General features: G+C 45.9%; 1 protein-coding gene across 1 annotated transcript in view; it reads left to right on the top strand.

Annotated features, from left to right (window-relative positions):
• The first annotated feature begins 587 nt into the window (after positions 1 to 587).
• SLC25A17 (solute carrier family 25 member 17) overlaps positions 588 to 23,454 on the top strand; it is a 28,870-nt gene continuing 6,003 nt past the window's right edge. Inside the window, exons 1-5 of the mRNA XM_029078939.2 lie at positions 588 to 784; positions 8,488 to 8,548; positions 12,598 to 12,664; positions 13,497 to 13,648; positions 22,538 to 22,654. Coding sequence (XP_028934772.1) covers positions 731 to 784; positions 8,488 to 8,548; positions 12,598 to 12,664; positions 13,497 to 13,648; positions 22,538 to 22,654 — 451 coding nt within the window. The 5' untranslated portion in view covers positions 588 to 730. The remainder of the gene's footprint in view (positions 785 to 8,487; positions 8,549 to 12,597; positions 12,665 to 13,496; positions 13,649 to 22,537; positions 22,655 to 23,454) is intronic.

The following is a 23,454-nucleotide window of genomic DNA, read 5'->3' as shown; positions in this document are numbered from 1 at the left end:
GCTCAGTGGAAAGAGCCTGGGCTTGGGAGTCAGAGTTCATGGGTTCGAATCCTGGCTCTGCCACTTGGCAGCTGTGTGACTGTGGGCAAGTCACATCACTTCTCTGGGCCTCAGTTACCTTATCTGGAAAATGGGGATGAAAACTGTGAGCCTCACGTGGGACCACCTGATGACCCTGGATCTCCCCCAGCGCTTAGAACAGTGCTCCGCGCAGAGTAAGGGCTTAACAAATCCCAACATTATTATCACTTCACTTATCTGGGCCTCAGTTCCCTCATCTGTAAAATGGGCTGAAGACTGTGAGCGTCACGGGGGAACACCTGATTACCCTGGATCTCCCCCAGCGCTTAGAACAGTGCTCCGCGCAGAGTAAGCCCTTAACAAATACCAACATGATTATTAGTACCAGTCCCATTCCCCCGCCTGAGGAGGGAGGAGGCCACCGGTAGGGGGCGCCCGCGGCGTCGCAGCGGGAGCCGAAAGGCGCCTTCTCATTGGCCGCAGGCGGCCGGCGCCCCGCCCACTTTTCCTGGGCGGGAAAGAAGGGGGGAGGGAACGTGACGTGATGACGTGGAGGCGGCGACGTGATGACGCGGAGGCGCCGGCCGGGGCCCCGGATGTGGTTGTGTGAGGGGAGGCCGCGGGGCCTGGCGCCTCGCTCTCCTCAGGCGTCGTCCCTCCTTCAGCCCGGCGTCGTCCCTCCCTCAGCCCGGCGCCCTCCGCCCGCCCGATGGCCGCCGTCTTGTCCTACGACAGTCTGGTCCACGCCGTGGCCGGCGCTGTGGTGAGGGACGGGGAGGGGACGCGGCCGCGGGTCCTCGGGGTCCTCCCTCCCCCCCCCCACCTCAGCTGAGCCCCTTCCCCTCAACTCCTCCCCCCCTCATTTGTATAGATTATTCATTCCCCTATTTATTTATTTAATAATAATGTTGGTATTTGTTAAACGCTTACTCTGTGCCGAGCACTGTTCTAATAATAATAATGTTGGTTTTTGTGAAGCGCTTACTCTGTGCAGAGCACTGTTCTAAGCGCTGGGGGAGATCCAGGGTCATCAGGTGGTCCCACGGGAGGCTCCCAGTTAATCCCCATTTTACAGATGAGGGAACTGAGGCCCAGAGAAGTGAAGTGACTTGCCCACAGTCACACAGCTGCCAAGTGGCAGAGCCGGGATTCGAACCCATGACCTCTGACGCCAAAGCCCGGGCTCTTTCCACTGAGCCACGCTGCTTCTATTTATTTCGTTCAGGAGGGGGGGGTCCATCCCCCTCGTTTTATTTATCTCCATGTTGTTCTGTTTGGCTCCGCTCCGTCTCCCTCCGTTAGACTGAGAGACCGTGGTTGGGCCAGGGTGGTCTCGCTCTCTGTTGCCCAGTTGTCCATTGCAAGCGCTTAGTTCAGTGCTCTGCACAGTAAGCGCTCAATAAATACGATTGGATGAATGAATTGGGCAGGGATGGACCCTCTCTGTTGCCCAGTTGTCCATTCCAAGCGCTTAGTACAGTGCTCTGCACAGAGTAAGTGCTCAATAAACATGAATGAATTGGGCAGGGATGGGCCCTGTTGCCCAGTTGTACATTCCAAGCACTCAGTTCAGTGCTCTGCATATACTAAGCGTTCAATAAATACGAGTGAATTGGGCAGGGAATGTCTCTATCTATTGCCCAATTGTCCATTCCAAGCACTCAGTCCGGTGCTCTGCACATAGTAAGCACTCAATAAATACGAATTAATTGGGCATGTATGGTCTCTGTTGCCTAATTGTCCATTCCAAGCACTTAATACAGTGCTGTGCACACAGTAAGCGCCCAATAAATACTATTGAATGAATGGTAGTTCTCTGAGGGGTCGAGGCCCCAGATGGCGGACAGCTCTTATTGCTATTATCATCACGGCATTTGCTAATAATAATAATAATGGGATTTGGGAAGTAGCATGGCTCAGTGGAAAGAGCCCAGGCTGGGGAGTCAGAGGTCATGGGTTCTAATCCCCCCTCCGCTGCTTCTCATCTGTGTGACTTTGGGCCAGTCACTTCACTGGGCCTCAGTTCCCTCATCTGTAAAATGGGGATGAAAACTGGGAGCCCCACGTGGGACAACCTAATCACCTAGTACCCATCCAGTGCTTAGAACAGTCCCTTGCACATAGTGCTTAACAAATGCCATCATCATTAAGCGCTTACTTTGTGCTAGGCGTTCATTCCTTCATTCAATCGTATTTATTGAGCGCTAACTCTGTGCAGAGCACTGGACTAAACACTTGGACAATTCGGCCACAGGAAGAGACACTGTTCTAAATAGAGGGTCATCAGGTTGTCCCCCGTGGGGCTCAAAGTCTTCATCCCCATTTGGCAGGTGAGGTCACTGAGGCACAGAGGAAGGGAAGTGACTTGCCCAAGGTCACACAGCAGACAAGTGGCAGAGCCGGGATTAGAACCCATGGCCTTCTGACTCCCAGGCCCGCCCTCTATTCCACTACGCCGTGCTGCTTCTATACTGTGGCCAACCTGCTTTGCTTGTATCCATCCCAGCGCTTAGTACAGAGCCTAGCACATAGTAAGCATGTAACAAGTATCATTATTATTATCATTATTATAATGGCCTTGACTATGGCTAGTCAAGACTAGTGAAAGTCTTGGCTCCGGACAGCACTTGTGTATATTTGTATATATTATTTATTACTCTGTTTTATTAATGATGTGCATATAGCGATGATTCTGTTGATCTATTTCGATGGTATTGATGCCTCACTGCTTGTTTTGCTTTGCTTTCTGTCTCCCCCTTTTAGACTGTGAGCCCATGGTTGGGCAGGGATGGTCTCTATCTGTTGCCCAATTGTCCATTCCAAGCGCTGAGTCCAGTGCCCTGCACAGAGTAAGCGCTCAATAAATATGATTGAATGAATTTCTAAAGGATTTAATGGAAAGCTTTGATTCTAATTTCAATCAGTGGCACTTATTCATAAATCCGGTACTTGTTAAGCACTTCCTAGCCTGTGAGTTTGTTGTTGACAGAGATTGTCTCTCTCCATTGCTGTATGGTATCTTCCCAAGCGCTTAGTCCAGTGCTCTGCACACTGTAAGCGCTCAGTAAATACAACTGAATGAATGAAAGCCAAGCACTGTTCTAAACGCCGGGGTAGATACAAGTTGATCCGTTTGGACCCTGTCCCACGTGGGGCTCACACGTTTGACAGATGAGGTAACTGAGGCCCAGAGAAGTGAGGTGACTTGCCCGAGGTCATACAGCAGTTAAGTGGCGGCGGGGGGATTAAAACCCATGACCATCTGACTCCCAGGCCCGTGCTCTATCCGGTACGCCACGAGTGCTTACGGTGAGGAGAGAACTGTACTAAGCGCCTGGGGGAGGACAGTACAGTGGTGTTGGTAGAGATGTTTCCTGCCCACAACGAGCTTAAAGTCAAGAGGACTTGGGAATTTATAGGTGGACGGCAGTGTCCCCAAGGCTATTACTCCTCAAGCAGCATGGCTCAGTGGAAGGAGCCCGGGCTTGGGAGTCGGAGGTCATGGGTTCGAATCCTGGCTCTGCCACTTGTTAGCTGTGTGACTTGGGCGTCACTTCACTTCTCTGTGCCCCAGTGACCTCATCTGTAAAATGGGGATTAACTGTGAGCCTCACGTGGGGCAACCTGATTTCCCTGTATCTACCCCAGCGCTTAAAACAGTGCCCTGCACATAGTAAGCGCTTAACAAATACCAACATTATTATTACCTTCCTCCTTTCCCTAATTTTCCACCTGGCTTAGCAAGCGTGAAGCATGATGATAGATCAGGGATGGTGGTAATTGTTAAGCACTTACTATGTGCAAAGCACTCTTCTAAGCGCTGGGGGGATACAAGGTGATCAGCTTGTCCCACGTGGGGCTCACAGTTTTAATCCCCATTTTACAGATGAGGTAACTGAGGCACAGAGAAATTAAGTGACTTGCCCAAGAGCACCCAGCAGACAAATGGCAGAGTCAGAATTAGAACCCAGGTATACTCTTGAGTCTTCAGTGACCTTTGAGATTAGTCTGCTCTACTCTAAAGGATCCAAGACAAAGTGGGTTCTTGATTTAATCTCAAGACCTCAAAAGCTCCTTTACTAGAAATCTCCATTTTCTTTTTTAGTTTACCTTTTCTTCCTTATAACCATTTTGGTAACAGGATGAGTGCAATTGCAATTTTCTGTATGGCCCATTTCTTCTTTCCAGAGATCTCTGGGTTCCCTCTGCGGAGGTTTAGACCCCACATCCAGTTCATTTCCATTTTCTTTGTTCTGTGCTGGCCAGTCTTTTTTTGGTATATGATGTCCCAATAGGAGTGACACACCTAGAAATAAAACAAAACTCCCTTTCTTCTTAGAACGTGCAACCTCCAATGTTCCTCTTCTTAGCATGTGCAAACTAGAATGGATTTTAATGTGCTTGTAAGACAAACGCGATTTTAAGTTTGGGAAAGTATTCCTCTTCGGTTAAGCCACTTTTGAACAGCTTATTTCTGAGACATCTTATGGACCCTGGCACAATAAAAAAAAACAACTTCTAATATGACTGTAATTTTGGTTCAGCCTTCTCCCTGCTCTTTAGCTCACCGCCACCGGGATTCAGCTGCCCTTTATGGTTGCCGGGTTGCCTTCCCATCAGCACTTAAAAAGAATGAAACCAAGCCCTTAAACAACTAAATCTCAGCATCAGTTCAGTCCAGAAGCCTAAATAAAAGCCCCCAGCTTTGCCTTTCTGATTCTGCACCCTTTACACAGGCATCTGTCTTTAGTCCTGAATATTACCTTCAACACCCTCCCCGCATCTCCCAGGGGCCCGCTTTAAATCCTCAGATCCGGAACCAAATAACCTGTTGCTCGCACATCAGCTCTGATTGCGCTCCTGGAATTAAGTTTTTAAACCAGTCTCTCTCTGACATTTATCGAGATCTTAGTGAGGGTGCAGGACTGTACTGGATGCTATAGAGTGGAGGAGCAACCAGGTAGGTGGGAGGTGGTGCAGCTGAGAAGGAGGCAGAATTTACCATTAAGTTTAAAGCAGGCAAGGAAACCACAGAGCAGATAAACAGCCCCCGAACTTCAATAACTGTATCGACTGTTTGGCTGCAAAACTAATAATAGTTTAAAGGTAGTGAATTGATCGGACAGGTCAGATTATTAATAATGAAAATTTTAAGCACTCTGTAAGTGCTACACAGTGTTCTGAGCACTGGAATCGTTACAACATAATCAGAGTGGAATTGGTCGTAGTCCCAGGCCTACACAGGGCTCACAAGTCTGAGAGAGAGAGAACAGATTAAACTGTAAGCCCGTCATTGGGCAGGGATTGTCTCTATCTGCTGCTGAATTGTATATTCCAAGCGCTTAGTTCAGTAAGTACGGTATAGTAAGCGCTTAATAATTACGATTGAATGAATGAATGAATTCCCATTTCACAAATAAGGAAACAGATACACAGAAGTTAGGTGACTTGGTCAAGTTCACACAATCAGTAAATGGTAGAGCCAGGATCAGAACCCAGGTCTTCTGACTCCCAGTCCCGGGCTCTTTTCACAAGGCCACCCCACTTCATCAGCTTTCTCAGAATATGGAGTTTTTTTGATGCGAACAGAAGCGTCACTTGTGAGTTAATTGTTGTAGAATCTTTGCCTTTCCCAAAGAGTGTTCCTTTTTTTAGTTCAAAGGGGTTTTTTTCTGGAAAGAGATGTTTGAGATTCCTATGCTGTGTTCAGGAGTAGGACTCCTGCTCAGAGTGTTAAAATTCCTGGGGAAGAAACAGAATAGGTGTATTTTTATAGTTTTTACTAGAATGTGTGTGGCATAGATTGCTGTCAGATAATGTGCTGTCATACTGTACTAGCGGCTCTCAGGTCTCTGCCATGGTGAGGGAGGTGGCTTCCACTGTCCTCTCCTGGCAAGTCTGCCGTGCCTGGTCCTCCCCGACCCTCATCCAACCCCCTCCACCTCGCCTTTCCTATCGTCCCTGGGGTTGGGGGGTCCCCAGTGAGGGGATGCTGCTGGCAGAGGCAGTAAATTCCCTTGAGGAGCATGAAAAGCAGCATCCCCAGTGAATAGATCACAGTCCTGGGAGTCAGAAGGACCTGAGTTCTATACCTGGCTCTTCCCCTGGTCTGCTCTGTGACCTGGAGCAAGTCACTTCACTTCTCTGTGCCTCAGTTAACTCATGTGTAAAATGGAGATTAAGACTTGTGAACCCCACATGGGAGAGGGACCGTGTCCAACCTGATTAGCTCGTATCTCTTCCAGCACTTAGTACAGTGCCTGGCGCATAGTAAGCACTTAAGCACAGAGTAAGCGCTCCATAAATACGATCGAATTAAAGAAAAATGAGCGTCAGCAGCAGCTCAGGCGTTCAGCCCTCAGCTGCACCCCACATTTGACCTCAGGGTCCTCTCCACTGGGACCCTGGACCTCGGGACCCGCAGTGCAGTCTGCACTGACTGGCGTTCTCTGGGGGAACACACTGGCCTTGGGCTAGGGCTTGGAGCCAGCCACCTTGAAGGCAGCGCATCCTATTTTTCCCAAGTGCAGATATTGTTTTCCATGTAAATGTGTACATTTATGGGAACAGATAATAATCTGGAAAAATCCAAAGGACAGGCATTTTAACCAGGACTCGAGTGTAGCCTGTGGGTTTTTTTTGTTTTGTTTTTTGGTGGGTTTTTTTTTTTTTGCCTTTAGATGGCACAAGCCTTGCATGGATAATCTGGACACTTTGAAGCAATAATGCAGCAGTCACTACCTGAAATCAACAACCGTTCTGGTGCATTTGTTTTTTAAAGCAGGCATAATGTGTTCCAATCAATTAATCAGTGATATTTATGTTCATTGATCCTTACCGGAAAAGGGTTTTTGAGCAAGAGTTATGAAGGAAGAGAGATCTCACAACAAGCTTCCTTTAGGGTAGGAGGTTTCGTACTTTTCTTTTATTCTCTTCTTTTTTGTTCATACTCTGTTTTCTGTCTTGACCTTCTTTGGCTGCTTTTGCATAGATATGTTGGATAATCTGCACTACTGAGACCCAGAAATACTTGTTGTTAGGGGAAAGAGCTATGTAGGAAAACACAACAAGCTGGGTTTGTTTTTCTTTCTTTTTGGTGGGCTTATTTTCATCTGCAAAGTTGTTTTCCTCCTCAAGCAAAATATCAGTGTAGGATAAACACAGTGTCAGGTGGGTTCCAGTGTTAATTACTTAAAACCTTTATCTGTGATTGTGAACTTGCTGAAGCACACTGATCAATCAGTGGTAATTATTGAGCGCTTACCGTGTGCATAGTATTGTGCGGCACTCGGGAAAATACAGTTCAGCAGAATTAGTAGGTACATTCCCTGCCCACAGGATTTACAGAAGGAGAGGAGACATTAAGATAAAGATAAATATATAAATGCTGTCTGTCTTGGTGTTTGGTTTGAGAACCTCTAAGCTGTGTGGAAAGTTCATGAAAATAACTTTCTTGAAGTTCTCGCTCACATCAGAGTGAATGTTAGGCCAAGCCATTGAAGCTTTAATAATGTTGGTATTTGTTAAGTGCTTACTATGTGCAGAGCACTGTTCTAAGCACTGGGGTAGAAACAGGGTAATCAGGTTGTCCCACATGAGGCTCACAGTCTTAATCCCCATTTTACAGATGAGGTAACTGAGGAACAGAGAAGTGACTTGCCCACAGTCACACAGCTGCCAAGTGGCAGAGCCGGGATTCGAACCCATGACCTCTGACTCCCAAGCCCGTGCTCTTTAGTGGGTATACGGGGCAGGGTACCTTTTTGACATGTTTGTGGAGGGTCGTGGTGTGGTCTGTATTTTGGGAAAGTGGATTTTGCATAAATAGAAGTAAAGGGGCCTGCTCCTTTTTGTGAAATAGATTTTGTGGAACAAATTGACTTGGTAATGTTTCTTCCAGTGCCGTGGTACCATACTATATAAAGAAGCAGCATGGCTCAGTGGAAAGAGCCCGGGATTGGGAGTCAGAGATTGTGCATTCTAATCCCGGCTCCGCCACTTGTCAGCTGTGTGACCTTGGGCAAATCACTTCACTTCTGAGCCTCAGTTCCCTCATATGTCAAATGGGGATGAAGACTGTGAGCCCCACGTGGGACAACCTAATTCCCCTTGTATCTATCCCAGCGCTTAGAACAGTGCTTGGCACATAGGCTTAACAAATACCAACATTATTATTATTATTATATACTAAAACTGCAATTGCAGTTATTCTCAACATCAGAAGCTAGCTTCAGAGCAATGTACATAGAAGTGAGTGGATTTTTTTTTAATAAATGCTTCTCTTCACAGCTCAAGTTTAACTGTCAATAGTAGTCTCATTCTAAAAGGTGCCTAGAGCCATTGGAGGAGTGGGTTACCGGGAAGCAAGTCTTGACCCGTCTTTAATAAGGGGCTCCTGTTGAAGGGAAGCTCCACTCGAGGTTTACGTGACCAGGTAACAGCTGAATGTTCTTTTACCTCTTGCAGGGAAGTGTGACCGCAATGACAGTATTTTTTCCTTTGGATACAGCAAGACTTCGACTCCAAGGTAAGAATTGTATTCTTTCTGTGGCTCTGATGTTCTTGTTTTCTGGGGGTCTGTCAGTTTGCTTGTTGGGCCAATAAATGGCCCTTAGTGAATTCCAAAGCTCTCTCAGCTTAAGGCAAGGTGAAGGTCTTCTCAAGTGATTGGGTGAAGGTGTGGGGTCTGGGACAGTGGAGAGAGGAAGGCTGGCTCCAAGGAAGACAAGGAAGAGGAGAGAACTAGCGTGGAAAGAACATGGGCTTGGGAATCAGCGGACCTGAGTTCTAATCCTGTCTCTCCTCTGTGTCCTCGGGCAAGTCACTTAACTTCTCTGTGCCTCTGTTACCTCCTCTGTAAAATGGGGATTAAATTCTCCTCCCTCTAACTTAGACTGTGGGCCCTATGTGGTTCAGCGCTTAGAACAGTGCTGGGCACATAGCGCTTAACAAATACTGTCATTATTATTCAGGGACTGTGTCCAACATAAGCGTGTACGTACCCAAGCACTTAGAACAGTGCTTGACATAAAGTGAGCGTTTAACAAATACCCTTGAAATAGGTGGAGGAGATGGCAAAAGGGCAAGGAAGAGGAGAGAGCAACTGCAGGAACCTTGGTGCAGATGGCAGGAGTCATGGCTTTCCCTCAAGACATATTGGTGGGAACAGCAGCGTGGGGAACTGGTAGGAGGAGAGAGAGGGGTTGGGTAATGTTTTAGAGCAGCCCCTCCTCTCCCCCCGACCCCTGCTTCAAGCAAGTCTTCGTTCCCAGAGCCCCCCGCCTGTCTGTCCCCAGCTGTGATATTACCGTTTAAGTGACCAGCGTCCATTCCACATTAATAATTGTTAGCCCTTGATGCCGTTTCTTAATTAGAAGGCATCAGCTGTTTTTGAGTTAGAGGGAAATAGATTATGGTTGTATTAATTTCATGTTGTTGGTCTTGCCAATGCAAAAGGAACAAAATGGACAGAGTCTTCCCAGGGGGAAGCTCTCCTCAGAGCAAAAAGAGAGAAGGAGAAAGAAAATTACCAAGCAAAATTCATTAATAGAATTTTCTAATCATCTCGTCTCAATGTAACCACCTCAGGTGGCTCTGAAATGGCACCCTGTCCTTTTGCAATCCCTCTTATTTTCTTCACTGAATGTTCCCAGCTAGACCCCATAAAAGCCGGTGGTCCGCTTGGTTATGGTGGGACTAATAAGGCATCGGTGAGACTACTGAATTTATTTTTTGGTGGTTAGCCTACTTCTGAATTAGCTCCAACTTTCATTCCAAGTTTTGTAATGCTCTCAAGTGGTTTTTAAAGAATGGGACAGGAAAAGGCACAGAAATTAATCAGGGAAGCTAGGAGGGTTTCTTCCAATGGGAAAGGCTGGCAAGCACAGAATCCCTCATCTTTGAGCTATTAAATGACCTACCTCCCGTTACTAGGCGATACTTAGAGAAACAGCATGGTCTAGTGGAAAGAGCACAGGCCTGGGAGTGAGAAGACTTGAATCCTAATTCCGGGTCCACCAAATTGATTGCTGTGTAACCTTGGGCAACTCACTTAACTTCCCTGTGCCTCAGTTTCCTCAACTGTAAAGTGGGGATTCAATACCTTTTCTCCTTCCTACTTAGACTATGAGCCCCTGATGAGACAGGGACTGTGCCTGACCCGATTAATTGGTATTTACCTCAGCGCTTAGAACAGCGCTTGACACATAGTAAATGCTTAACAATGTAATAACGATAATAATTACCATGTAAACATTGAAATTTTCAGTTGTTTAACTGGTTGATGTTCTTCAAGACTGAGTGTGAGGACTTGGGTACTAATCTCAGCTGCTGTGTGGCCTAGGGCATGTCACTTATCTTCCCTCTTGTGTAAAATGGAGATTCGATACCTGTTCTGCCTCCTGGGGTGTAACCAGAGTCATCGGAGGAAATTCCATGAACCGAGTTCCCTACTGATTGCGCTCTTGAGCATCAGGGCGCAGGAAGAGGGCTGAGTAATACCTGTAAACACCAATCTCATCTTCATTGGCACATTAGAGTGGAAGCCGCAGGTGGGCAGGGAACGTGTCTTGGACTGCAGTTGTACTTTCCCAAAATGCCCAGAGCAGTTTGTTGCACCCAGTGGGTGCTCAATAAATACCCATCCTCCTCCTCCTACTTAGACTGCGGGACAGGGACTGTGTCCAATATCTTTTATCTACCCCACTGTATAGTACAGTGTTTGGCACATAGTAAATACTTCAATACAGTTATCAATTATTATTTCTGAGGCTGCTGTTATAATTCATAAATAGTTTGGGGAGTCAGTCAATCAGTAGTATTATTGCGGGCCTAATCTGTGCAGGGCATTGTGTTGAGTCCTTGGGAGAGTATAGTAGAGCAAATAGAAATGAACCTTGCCCTCAAGAAGCTTACCATCTAATAATAATAATGGTATTTGTTAAGCGTTTATTATGTAAACTGTACTAAGCAAGGAGGTGGATACAAGCAAATTGGGGTGGACACAGTCCCTGTCCCACACAAGGCTCGCAGTCTCTATCCCCATTTTACAGATGTGGTAACTGAGACCCAGAGAAGTGAAGTGACAAGGTTTCACAACAGACAAGTGACGGAGTCAGGATTAGAACCCTTGACCTTTTGACTCCCAGGCCCTTCCTCTATCCACTGTGCCATGTTGCTTGTCTAGGAGGGGAGACAGGAACTAAAATTTACTCCTAGGAGGAAAAAAAAAAGAGGGTTCTGTTCATGAATTAGTACTTTAATAAAGTATGTAAAGTATTTGGAAAAGTGGGAGGTTGTGACTTTACAAGTGCTCAGATAGTGCTGAGCTGGTAGTTGGGGGAGCTGTAACCTGGGGAGGGGAGAAGCAGTGTGATCTAGTGAAAAGAGCACAGGCCTGGGAGTCAGAGGACCTGGGTTTTAATCCCAGCTCTGCAACATACCTGATGTGTGACCTTGGGCAAGTCCCTTAACTGCTTGGTGCCTCAGTTACCTCATCTGCAAAATGGGGATTCAGTACATGTTCTCTCTCCTTTAAGACTATGAGCCCGATGTGGGACCCAGTTATCTCTTAGGTACCCCAGTGCTTAGTATGGTGCTTGAAACTTAAAAAATACCACCGTTATTATTAGGAGAAAGTAACTGGGGAGAGCTTCCTGAAGAGGTCATTTCAGTAAGACTTTGAAGATGGGGAGATTTGTGAGAATAGAAGAGGAAGGTAGCTCCAGGCCAGGGGAAGGATGTGGTCAAAAGATATTGTGCTGGAGAGGCGATAATTAGGCCTGGTGAGTAGGGGAACTCGATAGGAGCTAAGAAAGCAAACTCGGAGAAAAAGGTGAAAGAGTAGGAAGCAGAGAGTTGACTGAGTGACTTAAAGCCAATGGGTATAATTTTGGCTGTGGAGAAAGAAAACAAAGAAGCCCGTGGAGCGATATGTGCACAACAGTGTTTTAGTAAAAGGATCCAGGCAGTAGAGTGGAGTGGGGACTCGAGGCAGGGAATATCAGCAAGGAGGCTGATGCTTAAGGCAGTCCGGGGTATGACGGATGCTGGGACCAGGTTGGTGGCTCTTTGGGTGGAGGAGCAGAGGTGGATCTTGCAGATGTTTGGGAGGAAAAACAGGATTGGGCAGCAGATTCAAGAGGGGACTGAGAGAGAGGGAAAAAAATCAGAGATGATGCCAAAGTTGTGGTCTTTGGGGACGGGAAAGATGGCAGCAAGTTCCGTTACGGTGGGAAAGTTAGGCAGAGGAGAGAATTTGGGAGAGACGATAGGTAGGCGAGGATGTTTTGGGTAAGATGGTTTAGTTCTCACCTTGGCTGGTGTTCCTTGAAGATGAGGGCAGTTTGTCAATGTCTGTCTGCTCCTTGAGCGCAGGGACCATGTCCCATCTGTTTTATATTCCAAGATTCTTAGTAGAGGGCTCTGCACTTAGTAAGTGCTCAATGAAGTGCTGTGTGGTGATCAGTCAGAATCAAGAGCTGTGATTGGGTAAATGGTTCTTCAATCAAATTTTTTGAAGTTGAGCATTTTTCAACAGATTCGCTAATTATAAATACCTCTTCTTTGATCTTGCAGTTGATGAGAAACGTAAATCCAAGACGACACACACAGTATTACTGGAGATAATTAAAGAAGAAGGCCTGTAAGAGTTACTTCAGTTAATTTGAAACTAAGTGAAACAGCCATTTTGGAGTAGTATATACCCACATGATTCACCCTCACCTTTATCCCATCAATCTGAAAAGCCCCAGGGACGTGACTGGTTAATTACTCGACCTCATTCTACCTTTTCACTACCGAAGGCCCATGTGAATAGCTGTGATTGCTCATTTCAGCCAGCAGTTTCTTTCAGATCCCACAGACAGCCATGTTAGACCACAGGAACTATATAACCCATTTCTCTGTTATATAAACCTCCAGCCTAAATGGCTTCTGTGTGATTAAGGATTTTATTTTCCTCACTGGTATCCTGACCTTGCTTAAATCTTCTCATCGAGCTGGATTTCCAACTACTTAGTCAAAACAAGGGTTTAGATGAGGGCATCCACCACAGAGGAAGAGTGAAGTAGTTCAAATCATTTGCAGCTGTTGCGCTGCAGTCCATTTTTTATTCTTAGCTACGTCTCTCCCGCACTGAGCTCTCTGCTGCAGTGGGCTCACTGTGGGAATGATGGCACCATCTTGGCAATTGCTATTAAATTGCTTGAGGTGACTCCTTGATAAAATGAAATTGACAGGAGACTGGCACAGTCTTTGGGGTCGGAGTGTTATTTCCATCCTTCCCCTTTTCCTTATCGAGGAGCAAGTCACTTGGCAGTTAGGATGTATTGATATGGGATTTCATCTGTCGGTTACGTTGGGGTGTCGTTTAGACGGGAGGGCCGGGACCTATCAGAGAGGCTTGATTCCAGGTCCTCGGGGGCACTTGGAATCGATTTTGAATCACTTTTGACTTGGGCTCTGTTTTCCCTTAGCCTGGCCCCGTACCGAGGGTGGTTTCCAGTTATTTCCAGCCTCTGCTGTTCGAACTTTGTCTATTTCTACACTTTCAACAGCCTCAAAGCAGTCTGGGTCAAAGGTAAACGTTCGACCACGGGAAAGGATCTAGTTGTTGGATTTGTTGCAGGTAAGAAGACTTTCTGAATGTTTCTCTAACTCCTGTCAATGTAGTACTTAGGCATTTCAACAAGGCTATTATTTAATGACTAGCCAGTAGTTGATGTGATTACTGTGTGGTTCATCAGGTTACTTCCCATTATATAATTGTAAAACGTGAAGGCGGAAGCTAAAGGGTGGTCAAGTATAGTTGTTTAATGGTCATTTCTTTTCTTCCTGAGGTCCAAGGGGTTTTGCATATATCATCTTATTTATCTTTGATATCTCTGGTAGTAATAATAATGATAATAATGCTGGTATTTGTTAAGCACTTACTATGTGCCAAGCACTGTTCCAAGTGCTGGGGTAGATACAGAGTAATTAGGTTGTCCCACATGGGGCTCACAGGCTTCATCCCCGTTTTACAGATGAGGTAACAGGCACAGAGAAGTTAAGTGACTCGCCCAAAGTCACACAGCTGACAAGTGGCGGAGGCGGGATTAGAACCCACGACCTCTGACTCCCAAGCACGAGCTCTTTCCGCTAAGCCACGCTGGGTAGGAGCACAGTGCTGGCCTAAGGCGCTAGCAGAGTGGCATCTCCCAGGGCCACTGAAGTTGGCAGGTGTTAGAGAATGGAGGTCTCTGCCCATGATCCTTCAACCCATATTCTTAAGGTGTGAGCCAGTCCAGATACTTAGCTCTTCTGGGTCAGACCCATGGTTAAACCAGCTAGTTTCCAGGAACTTGGTTTGTGATTTGGGGGAAAAAAAATAATGCACCCCAACAACCAAAGTGGCCTGCTCTTCAGTCAGAAAGAGTTATCTTTTTGAGGAGAAGGGAGATCACAGAAATCACATTGAAACCCAAAAGGTAGTGCCGGTGTCTTTATTGTAAATTTCGTTTATGGCACCCCAGTAAGGAGTCACCTCAAGCATTTCAGTAGCAGTTGCCAAGATGGTGGCGTCATTTCCACACTAAGCCATTGAAGCAGAAATGAATGCAGGTGAAAGATGTTGGAACAGTCAGAAATGGCACAGTAAAGCCGTCGGGAAAGAAAAAAAAGCATTCAGGGCAATCCAGACTACACTGAACAATGCTTAACCGCGGAGAACCGGCTGCAGCCCACACTCTCGTGGGTGAAAGTATACCATCTTCTCTTCGATGAGTGGTATTTATGAACGCTTAATGTGTGCGGAGCACTGTACTAAACATTTGTGAGAATACAGTAAAACTGAGATGGGGCAGATGAAGGTGGGGTGAATAAAGGATGCAGGTACAGGTGCGAGGGTGATGTAGAAGGGGGTGAGAGAAGAGGAAATGAGGGCGTAGTTGGAGAAGGCCTCTTGGGGGAGATGTGCCTTCAGTGAGGCTTTGAAGCAGGGGAGAGGCACGGTCTGTCAGATATGAGGAGGGAGGGTGTTCCAGGCCAGAGGCTGATGAGGGGTCCGCCGTGGGATGGATGAGATCAAGGTGAAAAGTAGCTCGGCATTAGAGGAGCAAAGTTTGCGGGCTGGGTTTTAGTAGGAAATCAGAGAGGTAAGTTAGGAAGGAACAAGGTGACTGAGTGCTTTAAAGCCAATGGTAAGGAATTTCTGTTTGCTGCAGAGTTAGTTGATGCTAGACTGCAAGCTCCTTGTGGGCAGGGGATGAGTCTACAAATTCTCTTATACTGTAATAATAATAATGGTATTTCATTCATTCAGTAGTATTTATTGAGCGCTTACTATGTGCAGAGCACTGTACTAAGTGCTTGGAATGTGCAATTCGGCAATGGATAGAGACAATCCCTGCCCAGTGACAGGTTTACAGTATTTGTTCAACGCTTACTCTGTCCCCGATTAGACCGTAAGCCCGTCAAACGGCAGGGACTGTCTCTATCTGTTGCCGACTTGTTCATCCCAAGCGCTTAGTACAGTGCTGCGCACATAGTAAGCGCTCAATAAATACTATTGAATGAATGAATGAATGAATGAATACTAAGCACTGGGGTGGATACAAGCAAGTCAGTTTGGACATAGCCCCTGTCCCACGTGGGGCTCACAGTCTCAATCCCCATTTTACAGATGAGGTAACTGAGGCACAGAGAAGTGAGGTGGCTTGCCCAGGGTCACACAGCAGGCCTGTGGTGGAGCGGGGATTAGAACAGTGACCTTCTGATTCCCAGGCCCGTGCTCTATCCACTAGATCATGCTGCTTCTCTCAAGCATGGAGCACAGTGCTCTCTACACAGGAAACCCTCAATAAATTTGATTGATTCTATCACTTCATTGCTAATCAGTGCCTTTTAATCTCAGCCAATTGAGTTGGAGCTAGCTGATTTTCAATTAGATCCAGATTTCATCCTTTATGTAACCTCCGTGTCATCTCCTCCTTGTTTAGGCGATGGATGCAGTAGGTAGAGATGATGAAATGAAGACCGGGTTTTAGGTCAAATGGGTCTTGTTGCTTTCTAGAAGATGTTTCCCTCTATGTGAGATCTGCAAGATCTCCTAGCCCTCTTGTATTTTCATCTCATCTAGATCCGAAAGATTAATTAGAGCAATTTTTGCTTCTCCTGCTGAGAAACTCTGTCATGGTGTTATGATCACAGTGAAACTAAGTTTTGTGGTTGCCAAGGAAAGTTAGAAATAATGTTATCGCTTGAGTCTCACATTAAGTAAGATTTAGGAATTTATTACTTTGTATTCCATTTTCCCCCAAATTCCACAATACTTAATGCTTGAGGAAGACTGTTCTACGTAATCTGACTGAGGAATATACCGCTTTACAGTTTTCGAAGACTAATTCTTTACAAGCCATTTGTCAGGTGCCTATAATGTACTTGTTACAGTTCAAAGCTCCTGATACAATCCCTGCCTTTGGGATTGAGTCTGGTTAGACAGGTTGGGGCTTGCAATCTGTGCATAATCTATAGCAAAATGTTCCATTTGAGGTTCTAAATGTCTCTGAATTTTTTGGAGGGGCGGGGGTAGGGGAGCTCTTCAGTGGGTGACTTGCTGAAAGACTTCAGAGAGTTTTGGCCGAGCCATTTAGGACGGGATGATCGAACGAGAAATCTAGGTAAACAGGAGCAACACTAAGGCAACCGGCAGAGAGAATGAAAGGAAAATGGAGAAGCAACAGGCTTCGGCTGAGCCACCACCTGAGCGACATCTAGTTCCCAGGCGTAATACAGAGGTGATATGCAGAGAACGGAAAGGGTTTAGAGGAGAGCAACGAAAATATTAATAGTAATTTCCCCCCTGCCTTGGGCTAATGAATGACCTGTGCAGCCCCGTCCCAGCAAATAACAACGGTGGTTGTTAGCCAGACAACTCGGAAACGCTGTTTCTGGCCAGTTGTCACTTACGGGGGCACCACGGCAAATTTCGAGAGCTCCATGCGAAGCGGAGCGCAGCCAGCTCCTTCCTGCCTCTTTCTGGCAGCTTCAAATTGGAAAATCATTTGTAGTTCTGAGCAACGGTCAGATTGGCCACCTCGGGCCTCAGCTTCAGGAAACAGTAGGGTGGGCAGCAGTATCGGGGATGTGGCCAACAAGCATTGAGAGAAGCAGCGCGGCTTAGGGGAAAGATCATGGGCCTGGGAGTCAGAGAACCTGGGTTCTAATCCCGTCTCTTCCACTTGCTCGCTAGGTGATCTTGGATGAGTCAGCCAGCTTTTCTGGGCCTCAGTTACCTCATCTGTAAAATGGGTGTTCAGTAACTGTTCTCCCTCTTATTTAGACTGTGAGCCCCGCGCGAGACAGGAACTGTGCCTGATATCTCTTATCTACAGCATCCTCTGTGTTACTTGTATATGTTCATTCATTCATTCAATAGTATTTATTGAGCGCTTACTGTGTGCAGAGCACTGTACTAAGCGCTTGGAATGTACAATTCGGCAACAGATAGAGACAGTCCCTGCCCATTGATGGGCTTACAGTCTCGTATCTACCCCAGCACAGAGTACAACACTTGTACATAGTTAAGTGCTCGTGGCCTAGTGGATAGAGCACAGGCCTGGGATCAGAAGGACTTGGGTTCTAATCCCGGCTTCACCACTTGTTTGCTGTGTGACCTGGGGCAAGTCACTTCACTTCTGTGGGCCTCAGTTATCTCATCTGTTAAATGGGGATTAAGACTGTTAGCCCTCTGTGGGACAGGGAGTGTGTCCAACCTGATCAAGTTGTATCTACCTCAGCGCTTAGTACAATACCTGGCACATAGTAAGTGCTTAACAAACACCCTAAAATAATATCACAAGTACTGTTGTTGAGTGGGAGCTGCTACGTGCCACCTTGGATAATAATAATAATAATGGCATTTGTTAAGCGCTTACTACGTGCAGAGCACTGTTCTAAGCGCTGGGGGGGATACAAGGTCATCAGGCTGTTCCATGTGGGGCTCATAGTTTTAATCCCTATTTTCCAGATGAGGTAACTGAGGCACAGAGAAGTGAAGTAACTTGCCCAAAGTCACACAGCTGACAAGCGGCGGAGCCAGGATTAGAACCCATGACCTCTGACTCCCAAGCCCGGGCTCTTTCCACTGAGCCACACTGATGCTTTCAGCTAGGTTCCAGCAGATTTCCCTCTACCTGAAGGACAACTCTTTTGAAGAGAAAGGAATTGTAGTGGTGTGAAGAAGGAGAAGATTGATTGGTGACTTAATAATAGTTGCAAAGCATTTACTATGGGTCAAGCACTTTTCTAAATTAAATACACTCAACGCAGTCCCTATCCCACATGGGACTCAACCTAAAGTAGGAGAGAGGACAGATATTGCATGCCCATTTTACAAATGAGGAAACTGAGGCAAAGAGAAGTTAAGTGACTTAGCCAAGGTCACCAAGTAGGCAAGTGGCAGAGCTGGGATTAGAACCCAAGTCCTCTGACCCTCAGGCCCGTGCTCTTTCTATTAGGTAAAGCTGCATCTCTGTTGGTATTTACCGAGCGCTTATTTGTGCAGAGCCCTGTACTAAGCACTTGGGAAAGAGTTCAAACTCAAGTCCTCAATCTATGAAAGATTGGTATGTGGAAACTCCAGTGACTAGCCAATCTCCAGTCATTCCACATTTACTTCTGACTTGAGGAAATACATTCAGATTGCGACAGGTCCAGGACAAGATAGAACTTATTAAACAGGTTTACTAAAGACAGTTGAGACCTATCTTTCTTGGAGATTTTTTAGATTAGATCCCCCTCTATCTGGAATAGTTAGGCGGCACCTTGAACTCCCTTTCAGCTCCTGATCACCTGAAAAAGACAAGTGAGGGAAGAGGGGCTTGGAGGTTGAATATCTGCATAGTTGTATGTGAGGAAACAAAGCCCGAAAGATTGAATTCCTTGTTTTTTAAATTATCTCCCAGCCCAAGTTATTTGTTTTCTGGGGACTCAAACTTGTGGGTCTCTTGAATAATCAGTAGAGGGGATGCCCTATTTTCTTTTTTTGCCAGAGTGATTGTTGGTTATCTCTCCATGCCTTACTGACAAATTAACACTGTTTTCCTTGTAATTTTGGAGTGTTTGAACAGCTAAAACATTTTGTTGCGGAAACTGTGCGTGGGTTGAAAATCGGGGGTGGCCGCAGCTCCCCACTGCAAGTGTCTGATACCAAAAAAAATAAAAATAAGTAAATTATGGTACTTGTTAAGTGCTTACTATATGCCAAGCACTGTTCTAAGTGCTGGGGTAAGTCCAGGTTAATCAGGTTGGACACAGTCCCTGTCCCACATTGGACTCACACTCTTAATCCCATTTTTTAATAATAATGTTGGTATTTGTTAAGCGCTTACTATGTGCAGAGCACTGTTCTAAGCGCTGGGGGAGAGACAGGGTCATCAGGTTGTCCCACGTGGGGCTCACAGTCTTAATCCCCATTTTATAGATGAGGGAACTGAGGCACAGAGAAGTTAAGTGACTTGCCCACAGTCACACAGCTGACAAGTGGCAGAGCTGGGATTCGAACTCATGAGCCCTGACTCCAAAGCCCGTGCTCTTTCCACTGCGCCCGGGGAAGTTGCAAGAGCAGACAAATGGTGGAGCCAGGAAGCCGCTCAGCCGGGAGGCCGCCTGACCCCGGCCAAATGCGTGGCCTAGTGGATGGAGCCTGGGAGTCAGAAAGACCTGTGTTCTAATTCTAGCTCCGCCACTTGTCTGCTGGGTGGCTTTGGCCAAGTCATTTCACTTGTCTGTGCCTCAGCTCCCTCACCTGTAAAATGGGGATTAAGACTGGGAGCCCTATGTGAGATATAAACTGTGTCCAACCCAATTACATTGTATCTACCTCAGCGCTTAATACAGTGCCCGGCACATAAAAAGTGCTTAACAAATACCTTAATATTAATAATGATGTAAATTGTAGGTGCTCAAACTAGTCAGCAGCAGGAGAGCAAAATAATAATAATGATGCTATTCATATTAATGTCTGTCTCCCTCTCTAGACTGTAAGCTCGTCACTTACAGGCAGGAAACATGTCTGCTAATTCTGTTGTATTGTACTCTCCCAAGCACTTAGTACAGTCTTCTGCACCTAGTAAGTGCTCAGTAAACACCATTGATTGATATTGGTCCTCTCAACTGGGGCATTTTGTTAACTTTGCTCAGATTATAATGAAGAATCATTCAAAGGAGAGGAAAAAAAGCCACAGGCATATTTCTACCCACTGAACATCTTAAATCCTAACTAAATTTATTCTGAAAGTGTTTCATGATGCTCTAGGAAATCCATCTGCTACATAAAGCACAGTATTATTAGACAGTACCTTTTGGGAGCTCTCGTATGAAGTGACGCCTCGTGGCAGGAGAGTTTGTTTACCCCAGTGAAGCTTAGAGCTATGCCATTGAGAGATTTTTCTCTCGCCAGGATTACCCATAACAGAAAGGTGTAAGCCAAAGCATCGAAGTAGCATGGAAAAAAGTAAAAGACGATGATCAAGTGATCAAAATGTTGATCAGAGACTTAAGTTTTTACTGCACGGAAGAAGACAATGATAAACTACTTCCATATTTTTTTTACCAAGAAAACTCTATGGATAAAGTCCGTAAAGTCCTTATGAATCGGAAACGACTCAACAGCATTTGATGATGACCTTTTGAAAGGACAACTCAAACTGTTTCCCAAAAGGTTTATAAGCAGTCTCCCTAAGTCTCCCAAATGTCTTTGGGCAGAAGGAAACAAGAATTCTGCCTTGTAAAAAGAGGAAATAGAAATAAGAACCGAATCTGAGTATCCTTTTCCCTCAAAACGGTGACCAGACTTTGCTGTCCTTAAATAAAAACATTCTTTACCCAAGTGTCATTCAGTAGTTCTGGAGAAATGAGCCTTTTTGTTCTCCATTAGAGAACTTGTTGTTCAGATTAAACATAAGTATTCCCAGTTATATTTTCTTGGTTTAGTGCTAGTGAGTGTTTATTCTCCTTGAGCCTGATGTTCGGGACTGCTATTGGGTGACGTTTTAAAATCTTACCGTTTTAGGACTCTGGATTCTAGACTTAAGGCTATAAAAATTTTTTCGAAGGCAAATCTAAAAGGTCAGAGTCTCCTAGCTAAAACCTGTGAGGATCTCCCGCCTTGTAATAGTGTTCCAGTTTTCTGTGGCAGCTCACAACACCTGCTTTCGGGCTCCCTCGGAGAGAAAGAAAGAGAATGAGAGAGACAATGAGAACAAACAGGAGCACACACACATTCTGCTTGCTGGGGCTTGCTGGAGTCTTGATCTATATCCACAAGTTAAATTATTAATAATAATGATAATAATTAAAGCAGTTTAATAAAGCACTTGACTGGGAATGAGAAGCTCACCGATTCTACCCCGTGCACTGCTATTGACTTCTTGGGAGGCTACATCCCGCTCATTTGCCACAAGAGGAAATTAAGCCAGTGGAATGAATATTGCCTTATAAAAGAAAGCTGTGGGGAGGAATGATTAAAAAGGGCAAATCAGAAGTGCTTGGAAAGCAGGAAGTGCTTTGATCAATAATGTAAAAGATGTCTAGTTTCTTTGATATGGGTGCCATATCAAATGCTGCTTAGGCCGTTCCTGTGAACTGGCTTTTTGTGTGTTTTATAGGTCAGGAGTAGCATTATTGACAGGGCTGACACTTGATTGATTTCATTAGTCTCGCCTTGTGTTGCACCACAGTGAGAGTCTCACCTAGACACAAAGAGATGACACACCCCAGGTCTCTTAATAGTCCGGGTAAAGCTATACAGAGAAGGTAGAACTCCCTCTGTGGCTGATGGGGGTCTCGAAGACTTGGTGGGGCTGAAAATCCGTGTGAAGGAATTGATTACATTATTAGTGGTGTGCACGGCTCCTCTTGTCCCTGACCGTCACGTCTTAGCTGGGGCGTTGGTCACGATGAGCAAGTAGGCAGGTGGGAGGGCAGTACTTTGCCCAAGGCAAACAAGAATTTCAACCTCAAAACCCATTTAGTGCCAAAGACCTGCTGGTCGGTTCCAGTGCTGGGCCACAGCACCATAGGCCGGGAGGCAGTTGCCAGGGGAGCTGCCTCGGGAGCCACCGCGGCCCTTACCGTCCAAGTTTGCCAGTTGTTGTTTTTTTCAAATGGTATTTGTTAAGCGCTTACTCTGGGCCAGGCGCTGTACTAAGCACTGAGGGTAGATACAAGCTCTTCAAGTTGGACACAGTCCATGTCCCACAGTTGCTCTCAGAGTTGGAGCCGAGCCTGCCCAATAGGGCAGATGCCCTAGATGGTTTTTCGATCCAACTGTCGTTACGGGGGCCGTACTCCCAGCGGACAGTCCCTCTTTCTCCCCATTCCACACTCTCCCTCCCTGTTCCCCACCACTGCAGGGGGGTATGGCCTAGGGCAGGGCTTTTATCTACTCTGTAGAAACACAGTTGAGGTAAATTGTCTTCCCTTTGCTTTCTCTTTCTCTCTTTGTGGTTTTTTTTGTTTCATTTTGTTTTTTAAGGGGTGGTAAATGTACTCCTGACCACTCCGCTGTGGGTGGTAAACACCCGCCTGAAACTGCAGGGTGCAAAGTTCAGGAATGAAGACATTATACCAACAAACTACAAAGGCATTATGGGTAAGCATTGCACAGCACTTTCCTGATTACTTTTTTCTTTCTCTGGAATTTTATCTATGGCATTTATAGTGGTTTAGGGAGGCCCCATAAAAATCGTGCCTGATTTGTGAAGTAATATAAAAATTCAGCAGATTGGGAACCGAGAGCAACTTTAGATCAATGACCCATGCAGGCCCCTGGGCTGTCTCTCATAATGGTATCAGGGAATAATGAAGGGAAGTGTGAAGTTGCCCTCCTTCAACATGCAATTTCAGGGTTAGGGATTAGTTTTCAAATATCCCTTCTCTCTTGAACAGCCTGAAGCCATCCCCCTTGAACTTAAACTCCTCTAGAGCCCTCTACCTCTGTTTAATTTTCCCTCTAGTGATCTGTTATAAGCCTCTCATCCGTGATATTAATGTGCGATGAAAACTGAAAAGTTGGGGTAGCTCAACTTTGATTTTGGAATCAGTACTGGTTTTGAAGGGCATCTAATCAATCAGTCAGTGGTGTTTTTTAATAATAATTATGGTACTAGTTATGCACGTAATGTGTGCCAAGCACTGTTCTAAGTACTGGGGTAGGTACAGGGTAATCAAGGTGGGCACAGTCCCTGTCCCACATGGGCCTCAGTCTTAATCCCCATTTTACAGATGACGTAAGGGGCACAGAGAAGTTAAGTGACTTGCCCGAGGTCACACAGCAGACAAGTGCTGTGGCCAGTGTTAGAACCAACATCCCTGACTCCCAAGCCCATGCTCTTACCAATAGGCCATGCTGTGAGCAGAGTGCTGTTCAGAGTGCTTGGGAGAGTGTGATAT

This window comes from Ornithorhynchus anatinus, chromosome 14 (assembly GCF_004115215.2).
Source record: "Ornithorhynchus anatinus isolate Pmale09 chromosome 14, mOrnAna1.pri.v4, whole genome shotgun sequence".
Lineage (NCBI taxonomy): Eukaryota > Metazoa > Chordata > Mammalia > Monotremata > Ornithorhynchidae > Ornithorhynchus > Ornithorhynchus anatinus.
Note: the sequence above shows the minus strand (reverse complement) of the source record. Positions and strands in the feature narration are given on the sequence as shown.